The 14,554-nt window shown below is 32.9% G+C and overlaps 1 protein-coding gene across 2 annotated transcripts in view; it reads right to left on the reverse strand.

The window, feature by feature from the left end:
- Nucleotides 1–14,554, reverse strand: part of st14 (ST14 transmembrane serine protease matriptase) — an 81,371-nt gene that overhangs the window by 21,284 nt on the left and 45,533 nt on the right. For both annotated transcript variants that reach the window (XR_011006502.2, XM_680264.11), the window contains exons 7-14: nt 11,767–11,995; nt 7,719–7,855; nt 7,416–7,519; nt 6,854–6,963; nt 4,598–4,728; nt 4,299–4,403; nt 2,360–2,467; nt 736–849 (exon numbers count right to left, since the gene is read on the reverse strand). Coding sequence is in view for 1 of the 2 variants with exons in the window: in XM_680264.11 (XP_685356.5) it covers nt 736–849; nt 2,360–2,467; nt 4,299–4,403; nt 4,598–4,728; nt 6,854–6,963; nt 7,416–7,519; nt 7,719–7,855; nt 11,767–11,995 (1,038 nt within the window). In the remaining variant the exon portion in view is untranslated. The remainder of the gene's footprint in view (nt 1–735; nt 850–2,359; nt 2,468–4,298; nt 4,404–4,597; nt 4,729–6,853; nt 6,964–7,415; nt 7,520–7,718; nt 7,856–11,766; nt 11,996–14,554) is intronic.

Below are 14,554 nucleotides of genomic sequence, written 5' to 3' on the forward strand. Positions count from 1 at the left end.
GGACAAAAAATGTCTTATGTTGCACAAGTATATTTTTGACAACAGCTACTGTATGGATCAAAATTACAGAGTTTTTTTTTCATGCCAAAAATCAATAAAATAATAAGAAAATATTATGTTCCATGAAGACATTTTGTACATTTTCTACTGGAGACATATCAAACTTACTTTTGTTTAGTAAAATGATTTGCTGAACATTTAATCTAGGCAGTATTGACCTTATTCTTTAATGCTGAAGTGGGATACATTTTTAAATTGTTTTAAAACTTCCGATTCAGTCACCGCTGGGAGATATGACTAGGAATAATAAACTGCAGAAAACAACCAAACTACTTGTTCTACAAACAAGTGTGAGCATGATTATATAAACAAAGCAGAATCAAATAATAAGAAAATATCAGTTTGCAACATCAAGCAGTATAACAAGCTGTTTTTAATGTCTAAAAATAATTGGAAGTGAATGAGACTGGAAGTCTAAAGCCAAAAAGATTCAAATTGCTGTGTCCGCTCGTATGTGAAGAATAACATTAATCGATTGCTTGCTTTATTTTTTTTAGTTTGATGTATTATTAATTTCACTTCATGTAGCCAGGATTTGCTTGTAAATAAGTGTTTATTTTCTTAATAGATATAAAATCCAAATAAGCTTACAAAACAACCTACAACAACCTAATCCACCAATCAGAACCTATGGAAATGCATTACTATGATAAGTAAGAAGTTGGATCCACTCACATGCTGCACAGGAGACCTCATCACTTCCATCAAGACAGTCATTTTTTCCATCGCAAACAAAATCCTGCATGATGCAGGCGCCGTTGCCACACCTCACCTGTGCTCTGCCACAGTCTATGGGAAAATTAAGCAAAACAAGGGTAAGTATCCTTCAAGAAAATGTCATAACTTCTTAACCATTTCTTTGAGCAAATATGGTGCATATTTAAATGCATTATGTTGCATTTAAACAGACTTTCTTTGTTTTCAAATAAAGTCCAAAAAAGCCTTGCAAGTGGTCCAGGCGCACATAATTTTTCGTAATATCACTTTTATGGCAAAGAAAATGTTCTTTTCATTGTTTTTAAAATGGAATAATTAATAACAATTAAATTAGACTGAGGAAAAAAAGGATTCTATATGTGCAAGTATAATTGTTTTTATTATTTTTATTTTAAAATACAGCTACACACATATATAGAAACAAAACTATACAAACAATTTGTTACATAGGTATTTGTGTCATATACACATTATCTTTTATCTAAATAATAATAATAATAAAAAAAAAACTGCTCAAATGTATGCATGCCTATGTGTTTTTATACATAGACACTCACCGGCCACTTTATAAGATACATGTGTCTAACTGCTCGTTAACACAAATTTCTAATCAGCCAATCACATGGCAGCAACTCAATTCATTTAGGCAAGTAGACATGGTCAAGACAGTGTGCTGCAGTTCAAACTGAGCATCAGAATGGGGAAGAACAGTGATTTAAGTGACTTTGAAAGTGGCATGGTTGTTGGTGCCAGATGGTCTGGTCTGAGTATTTCAGAAAGTGCTGTTCTACTGGAATTTTCATACAAAACCAACTCTAGAGTTTACAAAAAAAATAGTTTAAACAAAGAGAAAATATCCAGTGAGTGGCAGTTCAGTGGTCACAAATGCCTTGTTGATGCCAGAGGTCAGAGAAGAATGGCCAGACTGGTCCGAGCTGATAGAAAGGCAACAGTAGTTCAAATAACCACTCATTACAACTGAGGAAGGCAGAAGAGCATATCTGAATGGCAATTCAGCAGGATAACGTACCATGTTATAAAGCCCAAATCATTTCAGACAGTTTTCTTGAACATGACAATGAGTTCACTGTACTCAAATAGCCTCCACACTCACCACATCTCAATCCAATAGAGCACCTTCGGGATGTGGTGGAACGGGAGATTTGCATCATAAATCTGCAGCCGACAAATCTGCAACTGCAGATGCTATTATGTCAATATGGACCAAAATCTTTGAGGAATATTTGAAGTACCTTGTTATATCTATGCTATGAAGATTTAAGGCAGTTCAGAATACAAAATTGGTCCAAACCAGCACTAGTAAGGTGTGCCTAATAAAGTGGCCGGTGAGTAATAAAAATACACAATAAACAAATTACATTTTAAAAACAAATACTATTTTGTGTGCGTTTAAGCAGAATGAATTTTTGCCTATCACTATTATAAAAAAAAAAGTGGTTTAGTATATGTGGTTTAGCTTTGTTTATATACGCAATGTTCAAAAACATCATGTAAACAAACTTTTATTTTGGATGCGATTCATCTTTTAACAGCACTAAAACATATTCAATAAAATACTTACCACAGTCTTTCTCATCACTGTTATCGCCGCAGTCATTCGCTCTGTCACAAACAAAGAACTGAGGCCTACAGAGGCCATTGCTGCAAGTGAACTGATCCTCATTACACTCTGAAGAAACACACAAAACACAATTAAACAGTGTGTTGATGCAGTTCACCAACTACTTTTAAGGCAAGCGATTAGAATGCAGAATTCATTTTTAAGAGACCTATGATGAAAATCCTCTTTTAGAAGCTGTTTGGACAGAACCCTGTGTACTGTAGGTATAGTTTGTCCACAGTCATATTGGGGTGATATAAAGACAAGTCTTTTTAAAATTTTTTTATTTTCTGACGTTAAAACCTATAACTATATATATAGCTACATATACATATACATATATATATATATATATATATATATATATATATATATATATATATATATATATAACTTCTTCACACATATACACAAACATAGACAGCACCAAACAAACAAACACACACACACACACACTGTTAGGCCCTTGCAATATGCGTTTAACTGTGAGAGCTCGCACTGAGTGAAGCAAAAAAAAAAAAAAATTAAATTAAATAAAACACGAAAAAAAGAAGCACAAAGGAACTGGGATTAAAAGATCTGTTCAGCTCTCTGTGATCATCAATCATCATCAAATGTAATCAAGAATGAGTTTTACAAAAATGAAGGAGTTTACAATTTTACCAATCAGCTGATGAAAACAACCAGTACATCTATACATCAAGGAATATTTATTATTTATTGCCACATCAGCAACTTATGGCTATTTCGTGGCAAAATGAATATACATAAAATATTACATGATAAAAACAAATTCGTATTACAATAAAAAGTTACTTGGATAGAAATAAAATTCACACAAAAATATACTCAAAGTTAAATATGATTTTTCAGTTAAATTTTTGATAAATTATTACCTTTATTATTATTACCTTTTTAAAAATGTACATAAAAGTACTCTTTAAAAAAAAATTGTCTAGCAGTATTAAAACTTCCACATTCCAACAAAATATGTTTTATGGTAAGAGCAGTCTGTCAGTTATTACATATACGTGGTGCTTTGTTATTCAGTAAATATAAATCTGTTAACCTAGAAAATCCAATTCGACATCTAGTATACACAGTTTGATCATATCTGGTCTCAAAATTATAATTTGCTGTGTGTCTTTCATTTGTTTTCAGGTTAATTTCATGTAGGGCGAAGCAATGGCGCAGTAGGTAGAGCTGTCGCCTCACAGCAAGGTCACTGCGTCGCTGGTTTGATCCTCGGCTCAGTTGGCGTTTCTGTGTGGAGTTTGCATGTTCTCCCTGCGTTCGCATGGGTTTCCTCCGGGTGCTCCGGTTTCGCCCACAGTCCAAAGACATGCAGTACAGGTGAATTGGGAAGGCTAAATTGTCCGTAGTGTGTGAGTGTGTGTGAATGAGTGTGTGTGGATGTTTCCCAGAGATGGGTTGCGGCTGGAAGGGCATCCACTGCGTAAAAACATGCTGGATAAGTTGGGGGTTCATTCTGCTGTGGCGACCTCAGATTAATAAAAGGACTAAGCCGACAAGAAAATGAATGAATAATTTCATGTAATTTATTATATATGCAGTTGTCCCATTTTCTTTGCAATGTTTCGTTTATATACAAATTAATTGTAGGTTTCAAGTCCTCAGGAGGAATTAAACATTGACACTTTCAAGGATTTCAAGAGCCTGTTTTTAGATCAAGGAATAAAAATCAACAAAAAATTATTAAAATCTAATTATTCACTTTGCCTGATGAGATCCCTCTCGTGTTTTGATTGCAAGTTTGTAAATTCGTCTTCCTGTCATTCCAAATCAATATCCTGTTTGATGGGGCTAATCAAAATTCAGATTCATAAATTGAAAGGTTTAATTTAGTCTGAGCAAAAATGCTGCCAGGGATGAGACTTACTGCAATTTTTCTCATCGCTCATGTCTTGGCAGTCGTTCCAGCCGTCGCAGAGCTGCTCTTTTCTGATACAATAGCCTGAACTGCAAGCAAACTGACCAGGGCAAGCTGGAGATAACATCAGTGAGGGTGAAAACAGGAAAACAGTAAGGATTCAATGCAAAATATATTGTTAATAATGTTAATAATAGATAAGTATAAAAATTGGGATTTATGTTGCAGCAAATTTCAGATTATTTAATAGTGACTTATATTCATTACAACATGGTAGATGGTAATACTGAATCACAAAGCTTACTTACGGTTTACAGGGTCAAATGCGGTGTAAGTGAGCTTGAACCCCTTATCAGTGTAGGATTCATCCGAATGAAACTTTACTTCCAAGACATTAGACTTGCTAGAGATAACAAGTCTACTCTTCTCCCCACAATACCTTTAAAATGGAGAAAATAAAGAATTGCTGGTACAACAAAAGCTAAAGTAATCCTACAGCAAAAAATAATAGCACAACTATACTAGAAATAGAACTGCAAGCAGCAATTAAGGGACCAAGCACAACAGCGGTAGAATGAGGAGCTAAGCAGAGCAGCCACGACAATGATTAGTTAAAGAAATTAAAGGGTTTTGTCATCTGTTACTTAACTCTGATCTAAGGAATCAAGACCAATCTCATGGCAACTAGCAAGCAAACACATCTAAAGCTATATTTGTTTTTTGAAAATCCACTACATATTTTGATCACAAGTTGTTACTGAATTGGATGAACTAAATTGGTCGTAGTGTATAAATGCATGTATAAATGCGAGAGTGTGTGGATGTATAGGGAGCGATTTGTTGCTATTTTCAAACTAGCGCAACAGTAATTTTTATGTTTTGTGCCACGTTGATTAAATAACAAATCTATTTGCGCTACTTTGTGCACTCATGGATGTGCTGGTCTGTGAAGTTGTGTTAAGGTGCAATGCTATTTTGAGAAACGGTGCCATTGACCAACTAACAGCTGGTGTAAAGTTTAGATCAGAGTGTGTTATTTATGTGCCTATGCAGGTCCACACACTAACACATTGCTTAAAACACACAGGATGTACAGCAAAACACAAATATCTGTACATATGAAAAATGTAAAGGATTAAAGTTTTACAAAAATATTATTTTCTACATAAATATAAAAACCACTGCATCCATGCCTTTTTTCCAATTCATTCATGTCAATCTGCAATTGTATAATGTTATTATTAACAGCAGTATTATTTATTATATGCATATTTATAATTGTTTAATAAAAGCAAGTTTAGATTTGTCCACCTGTCAGGTTTGGATATGTACACATCACCATATGGGGCATAAGAATAGAACGTGTGTTTGAAAATAACTCATTTCATGTTCATTTATTTGTTTGCTGGAAATTAGAACTGAATTTAGAAATAGTTTTGAAACAAATATTTGTGCTTAACGAACAAAATTAAATATGTAGGCTAATGGATGTGTTCGTGAAGTGTGTACAACACCATTTCCTTATTCATGAAAGTAAAGGAGTAAAGTAAAGAGTAAAAGCAGAGTAGAGTGAAAATAAAGAGGCTGAATGGAGGAGGCTCGTTTTTTATTCTTGCTCTGCAGTTGATTTAACTGTTTTCTCGCTAGTGAAACGTTCAGTTTTTCCACTTACAAAGTCCGCCATGTAAATAGCAAATGTGCCACGGCGCACACAACTGACTCTTGAAGGGAATGGGAGATAAGGCTCTGATTGGTTCAATGCATGTTATGCTCAAAACACATCCATAACTAAGCCCACACAGAATCTGCGCGTGCAGAATTCCGCAGATTTTCCGCAGAATTACGCAGATTTTTAGCCCATCATTAATTCTGTTCATTTACTTGAGTAAATGTATGTGTATCTCTAAATTTATTCAGTTTTTTTATTAATTACAGTAATATTATAGACTAATATGAAAATGTTCATCTGTTTATACACAATGCAGTCTGTCTTGTAGTAGATATATTACATGAGAGACTTGCTTTGTTTACCAAATAAAGTGAATCTGATTGGATTTGCATTTTAAACATTAAATAAAAGTTAAAAAGGTATTATTTTTTTATTTCACATATTAGGTTTTAGTTATGATACTCCCCAAACAATTCTGCAGAAATCCACAGATTTGTACCACAATTCTAAGCAGAAGTAGCAAAAAACATATACTTAACGTAAACATAACTTATTAAGAGAATAAGCACAACCCTGTTAGACCATGCGCCGGGGCGCAGACCATATTGTTCTGTCCTTAAAATAGCAAAAGTGGATTCGGACACAGCCTTAATGCTTTTGCGCTGTAGACTTTGCACCTAGATCGTTAAAATAGAGCCTTCAAAATTTGCTGTGGTTAATATTTAGACTATCCTTTATATCTGTAAAAAATTTCACAATTTTTATGCAAGTGGTTCTATGAGCTGCCAAAAACTTTAAAAGACGAAGTAGAAGAACAGTAGAATTTGGAAGTTTACAGATTGTCAGAAAAAAAAAAAACAGGAAACTTTCTGCCTGTAGAGATGACAGAACTTACTTTTGACCAAGCACCTCTATGTAGTCTTTGTTACAGTTGTTAGGGTCCACCCCCGGCTCTTTCAAACGGAACATATTGAACTCAATCTTTATGTTTTTGCCCTCAGGAACCTGCAGAATACACAAGATGATCTTCGGAATTCTTTTCAAAAAGTTAAACAACCTAATAAGAATTTCAAAGAAGACATGACCAATATTTGAGAGTTTGCAACTTACAAATATCCAGAACTTCTGCATGTTCAGTTTTAAAAATAAGCTTTCAGACAGAAATTTGTTCCCTTTAAATTTTTGAGTTGGTAAGATTTTAAATGAATGTTGATATTTTTTTGTTTAGTATATTTGCTCCTAAAGACATTACTGTCACTGTAATATGCCATTACTTCATTATAATATCTTCATCACATCACAAAGTCATACTTTTGGAAAACTAAAATGTTTTATAATGTTGCACAAAAAGATCTAAGAGTATAATAAATGAAGAAATATTAACCCAAATGTTTGCTAAATAGTCAATAAAATCTTTCTGTTGATAAGGGACACTTAAACGTCATTGTGAGGCTTACTTTAATATTCCAGCTGCAATCCACCGAGGGAGGATAGAAACTTGGAAAATAAGGAGAAGTAAACTCTCCTGTACTATCAGTCAAACTTTGCCCACACCTCCCAGCTAGAAATGAATATGGGGGAGAAAATGAGAAGAACAAGAAGAAGAACAATAACAAAAACAGACATTAATAAACTGGCATGAAACATTTTCTAGTCCTTTTAACATTCAGGTTTCAAGATTTAAGTCAAATAACTGCGTTCAAAGACTTAACTGAACATAGATGATGACTTTATATAAAAAAGCCGATCACTGGTTTTACCTGGAGTAATGGGAATTGCATTGTAAGTTGCTCTGAATCCTGGTTTCCGGACTTCATCTGTAACCAGGTTGACAAGCATAAGATTACCAGAAGAAACCACCTCAAGAGGATTTGTAGGTGGACGAAGACCACACTGTCTGTAATGGAAAGAGCCAACAGCATTAAACAGCATCCTTTGCTTTAAATACCTCCTTTAGTGTGCAAAGTTTAGGTTTTTTATAATTTATAAATCCCTGAGTCTACTCTAAAGGGAATTTCAGAACTGCTTTGAATGCTTCGACTGGAGACCTGGGTTTTCTTAAACAAAAAAGTTGCATTAGTAGTTTGTTTTCACCGTCTAATGGTGTGCATTTGATAGTTGGTGCATAAGAGAACTTAGTTAAATACTTATGTAACCCAGCTTTCTGTGTGCGCACTTTAATCAGGAAACTACATGTCAGAGATTACTCTGACTAGTCTAAAAAATACATGCAAATGTTTTGTGTTGTTGCTCTTGTAACTGAAATGATCTAAAGGCACTGCCCTCTTATGGAAAGGGAAAGGTTGAATTTAAAGCGTCAAATGAAAAGTTTACTGTAAAAAAAGAATCTTGCTGCCTTTCATTTTTGTAGTAGATTAAAATTAAGTTGTCATCTCAACGTATGTCAATCAAATTGACTGAAAATATGAAGTTATTTAACGCACTATTAACTTTTATATAACTTAAAAAAAAAAGATTTATTTATTAAAAGTTAAAACAACATATAAATATTTGTTGTGACATTTTGTCATGACATTTTTTATAGTGTAGAGCTAGGTGATTATTCTTTTCTTCTATGTTGTGTATCTTTTATTGCTTACATTTTGAGCACTAAATGTCCCCACAAGAATAGCAATACCAGAAAAATTTTGAAAATGTAAAAAATACTGAGTGTTTCCTGTGAGGGTTGGGGATAGAATATACAGTCTGTAGAGTATATAAAAACAACTAAAACATTTATGGAAAGTCACCATAAAGTGATATATATAATATATATAATAATATAATATATATATATATATATATATATATATATATATACACATTCATACATATATATACATACATACACACACACACACACATATATATATATATATATATATATATATATATATATATATATATATATATATATATATATATATATATATATATATATATATATATATACACACATACATACATACATACATACATACATACATACATATATATATATATATATATATATATATATATATATATATATATATATATATATATATATATATATATATATATATATATATATATATATATATATATATATATATATATATATACACATACATATAAACATTTGTAACAATTGTCATGTCAATAAAGCATTTATTGAATTGAATTGAATAGAGAGAGAAAAGAGAGAGAGAGAGAGAGAGAGAGAGAGAGAGAGAGAGAGAGAGAGAGAGAGAGAGAGAGAGAGAGAGAGAGAGAGTTTGTCTAAAATAAAACAATGTCATTTGAGTTTTCATTTTTGAACTATGTCTTTAACTCTGTATATTCCTCTAAACAATACTGGATGTTGTTATGATCATCTAGATCAGTGGTTCTCAAACTGTAGTGGTACGCGGGCTTCCTCCAAGTGGTACGCGGAGGAACCGCTGAATAATGAAAGAAACAATTAACACTTTTAATCCTTTAATGCGTAATATAACATAGATGTGATCAGCAGTGGCTGTTTTGTGAAGCGTACGATCACAACACTGTGCTTAGAGTGTTTATTTTAGTGCATTGTGTCATAAGCTGCTGAAAATCAGTTTCCGAAGTTTAAGAATTGATTCTGAAGCGTGATTTGACTGACATGAAAAGTAGCCAATCACAGTCTACCTTGTCTAGTTGCGTGAAACGTAAGGGCGGGACAAATGCTTTCTGTGTTGCAGAGACAGAAAAAACAATTTAAAAACAAATGTTTTGTTGGAATAATGCTTCTCGGATGTTTTCACTATAGAGATGTCTAGCATAGTAATTTAACCGCGGACATATTTCCTGCCTTTTTGATGATCTACATACACGTTTTGGTTTCGCTTTCCGACAGCCAGTCGACTCGCCTCTGACCTGTCACTCCTCTAAATACATTCTGAATGGCGGCGCGGGAATGGAGGTATTGCGCAATTACTAATTTCTGCAAATGTGGCGAGTGCTTTATTTTAACACGACAGCGCAGTCATGTACGCAAATCGCTAAAACAGATATGCGAGCTCTTAAATATGCTTTTTTCAAATGAACTGCAAGTGCTCTCATGATCGCCTGTGTGCTCAGATTGAATATAATCGCGATCTATTCACTATTAAAGTAGACATTATTTATCTTTGCTCCTTGACTAAATTTAGTCAAAAGTATTCAAAGTTATCAAGTATTTAGAATTAGATTGATGCATAATCGATGACAATGCTAATGGTCTTCTTATTTGGCTGTATTGTGAAGTGAAACTTACTTTTAGCAAAGGTGGAATTTTTTTTGTTTCTTTACGACAAAAGAATTATGCTGGAAATGTTTCTGGATGAGGTATTTGTGTGATTTACACATTTAGCTGTATTCTGATCTGTCTTAAAGCATTACAGGTCAAAGCAATCCGTTGTTACTTGTTTATTTATCAAAATTAACAATAAGACTCTTAAAGCACTGCTTTGATAAATGTAGTGTTGTCACATTTTAAATACCTCAAGTAAAATGAAGCCATTTGTTTTATTTTTTTACTGACAGTGTACTTGTATTTTTTTTAAAGTTTCTATTTTAGATTAAGATCAAGTGTAAAATAAAATCTACATGTGATGTACAGCTATTTAAGAAACAAATTTGCCATATTGTAAAGAAAAATAGTGTAACAAATGTAAATAAAAGGCTAAATTTAAATCTTTTTACCATATACTTTAATTTAACCTTTCAAAGCTTGAAAATATCGTTTAAAAAATGGGCAAAAAGTGTCTCTATGGCCTTTAAGATTATGTGGTAGTTTTACCAGTGCTTTTGAAAAATATTAATTGTCATGAAAGGAAAAATTTACCATACTTCCTTTGTTAGTGCAAATTCCTATACATGTAACTTTGGGATTTAAGCAATTAAACCATTCAATCAGGTTTAAACTTAAAAAAAGTGATTTCATAATAAAAATCTGATTTTTTTTTTCAAAAGTAACCAACTAGTACTTTTTAAAAGAGTACTTTTTAAAATAGTACTTTTAGCTAATATTAGTATTATTTACTAAAATTTGTGTTATTTTAGCAGTGTAATAGTAATTTTACTTGAGTACAAAAAAGATATCACAAGCATTTAGTGCAGGTTTATTATAATAATAATAATAATATATGATTAATACATATTATTATTAATCGTTTTTATTTGTATCTATTCGTATGCAGTGTTTTATGGGTTGCTGAGAATACATTTCAGGTCTTCAATACATAACATGTCAGTCTTGAAAAAAAAATTAGGTGCTGGAAAAAGTGCTTAAAATTCCTTGATTTTCATTAGGCTGTGCCTGTATGAACCCGGTCATATGTACATTTAACATATATTTCAAGATTTGTCTGAAAGTGTAGGAATATGACATAGAGCCTATATTCATAAGGTCCAAGCAACATCTCCAGCTTTTGATGAATAGGCTACTATGAATACTTGAGATTTAAGTACAGCAGTTTTCTTTTTACTTTTTAAGAACAGGTAATTTTTAATGAACTTTTAAAAGCACATTTTAACTAAAACTTTTTTTTTTTAATCTGCAAGCACAGTTAATGTTCAGACTATTAAAAATGTTTAAAGTGATTGACAATAATACATATTCTTAATAATAGGAATTAATTTGCATCATTTTTAAACTGTGCACACCTGTAGCTGCTTAATTAGGCCTACGACGCTATTTTTTAATACTGGTTAAAAAATAGGGTCGTAAGGTGGTACTTGGAGAGACAATTTTTTTCTAAGGTGGTACTGGTGAAAAAAGTTTGAGAACCACTGATCTAGAAGTAGTGTGTGAAAGGATCATCTCACTTTGTGATGGCACGAGAGCGGTCAGGACTTAGAGAGTCATAAATCGCCACAAAGTCATTGTAACAGTCATCCTCGATGTTGAAGGTCTTGAACTTGACAATGATGGCGGAGCCTTTATTGGCGCGGATCTGCCACTGGCATCGGGAGTAAGCTGGGTATGACTTAGGGTTTCCTGGAGACGAGAACTCTTTGGTGGTGGGGTCAGCGGTGAGAGAGAAAAAGCAGTTTTCTGACAACAGAAAGAAAAAAAAATTAGAAATGCAGAATCTTACAGTGTATTGGTTTCATGCTTGTTAATTTAAACTAGCTGAGGTATTCAGCAAACGAGAACTTGTGTGTTTGCATTTGCCTGAATGAGCAGCACACAACAGGTTAAAAAATGCACAATCTTTAATAAAAATTTAAATACTTTGCATTTTAACCCTCACATGTGGATCTGCTTTGATCGAAAAAATGTTTAAACTCAGTTTTTAGTAATGGAATAGAACTTTGAATATGTTTTAAGACCCTAAAATACACATTATTTTAATAATGTTTAATTAATTTCATTTCATTTCTAAAAAAAAATTTGCATGTTTTTATTAAATTTTCAAATAGCAAAAGATTTACGTAAAATTCAGCTCATACTAGAGCTAGGCGATATGGCAAAAATGCAATCTCAATAATTATTTTCTATATTGAACGATAAAGATATATATTACGATATAAGTTTTATTGCTTCCAGATTTCAAAGAGCACCCCAACAATGAAGGCGGATACTGCTAGCGGGAAAGCGAAATGAGCGAACTAAACAATTCTGGGTGCTGTAAACAATACAATACATGCTGTAAACAATACAGCATGACCTATTTTCGGCTGATAATTTCCAGCGGCCAAAAATTGAAAATTGAAAAGTGCATCTCTAATATCAGCACAATTAAAGATTCCTGTTGTTTCATATTTCTGATGTGTGATTGGCCCTTACTGTAGGATCAATATAGAGTAAAAATATCCAGAGCTTATCATCATGATCGACAAATTTTATCATGATTCAATATGATATTGTGTATCAGCCCAGCTCTAGCTCATTCTGATTCAAGAAAAGTTGCTGCTCAGACATATAATATAGATCAGTGTACAGACATGGGTAAAAAGAATTTACATTATAAAGTAAGCCAAATGTAATATTAAAAATCTAATTAAAATTAAAAAAGCATGCAATTTTTTAACCATATTATGTATTATTATATTAAATTATATTACATTACAATATTCTATATTACATTACATTAGTCATTCATTCACAAACCCACACCAGCACAGGGAGAACATGCAAACTCCACACAGAAATGCCAACTGACCCAGCCAGAGCTCAAACGACAGCGGAACACCCTATATTATATTATATTATATTATATTATATCATATTATGTTATGGGCGAGGCAATGGCGCAGTAGGTAGTGCTGTCGTCTCACAGCAAGAAGGTCGCTGGGTCGAACCTTGGCTCAGTTGCCTTTTCTGTGTGGAGTTTGCATGTTCTCCCTGCCTTCGCGTGGGTTTCCTCCAGGTGCTCCGGTTTCCCCCACAGTCCAAAGACATGCGGGACAGGTGAATTGGGTAGGCTAAATTGTCCGTAGTGTATGAGTGTGTGTGAATGTGTGTGTGGATGTTTCCCAGAGATGGGTTGCAGCTAGAAGGGCATCCGCTGCGTAAAAAACTTGCTGGATAAGTTGGTGGTTCTTTCCGCTGTGGCGACCCCAGATTAATAAAGGGACTAAGCCGACAAGAAAATGAATGAATGAATATTATATTATATTATATTATATTATATTATATTATATTATATTATATTATATTATATTATATTATATTATATTATATTATATTATATTATATTATATTATATTATTCATACATGTATACATTATATAAAAAGACAAATATTTTACTCTTTATTCTGGTGAGATGAGCTGACTCTTTGCCATCTTTTTCAGTAATCTAATTTATGTATTTATGCAAAGAGAAATCTGAAGACAGGTCTTGTAATTGCTGCTCAGCAAGTAAAAAGATCTTTCGTGTCCACAAACTGCCTGAGTAAAGTGATAAATGGATTTTTGGACAGGATGGAGGTCAGCGGACATGTACATCAACTGGAAAACAAGACTGTTGTTGCTTTTTACCTTCCCTTTTTGACATACAGCACTTCAAGAAAAGAACGGGAAGTCAATTTCTAAGTCAGGAACTGACATGGACCATAGAAATTAAACATTGTATTGAAAATTGGGTAAATATCCACAACTAAACTTTCTTAAATGGTTGCGTTTAAGTTTATTATTACCACTATTTCCAAGAACCCTCACTTCACTTCTCATGACAGCAGCTCAATACAAACTCAAACCAGTTTTTATTTAAACATTATTATATGTAAATATACTTCGGGTTTTCTGGAGTGTGCTGTTGAGGAGAGGTTGGTTTGCTCTTTTTTTTTATGTAGTTTACTCAATATAATCCTTATTTATTATTTATTATGATGACTGCACTGTGACTATGAGGAGCAAATATGCTCTCTCTTTGGCAGTCATTCCACTTGGGCTTTTTGGGAAAAAGAAAGAAAAAAAAAAAAAAACCTTTATTCAAAAACTCCAAAAAAAAACTTCAAAGTCTTTATAGTTGGTTTTATGAAGCGTTCAATTAAATCTCAAGTGGACAACACTAGTACATACCGGTGTAATTAAGCTCTAAAACATGTTCAGTTAATCTATTTTGCTTGACAAAAATTGCATTAGTTCAGATTGCTTTTGTTGGTTG

This window comes from Danio rerio, chromosome 15 (assembly GCF_049306965.1).
Source record: "Danio rerio strain Tuebingen ecotype United States chromosome 15, GRCz12tu, whole genome shotgun sequence".
Taxonomy (NCBI): Eukaryota; Metazoa; Chordata; class Actinopteri; order Cypriniformes; family Danionidae; genus Danio; species Danio rerio.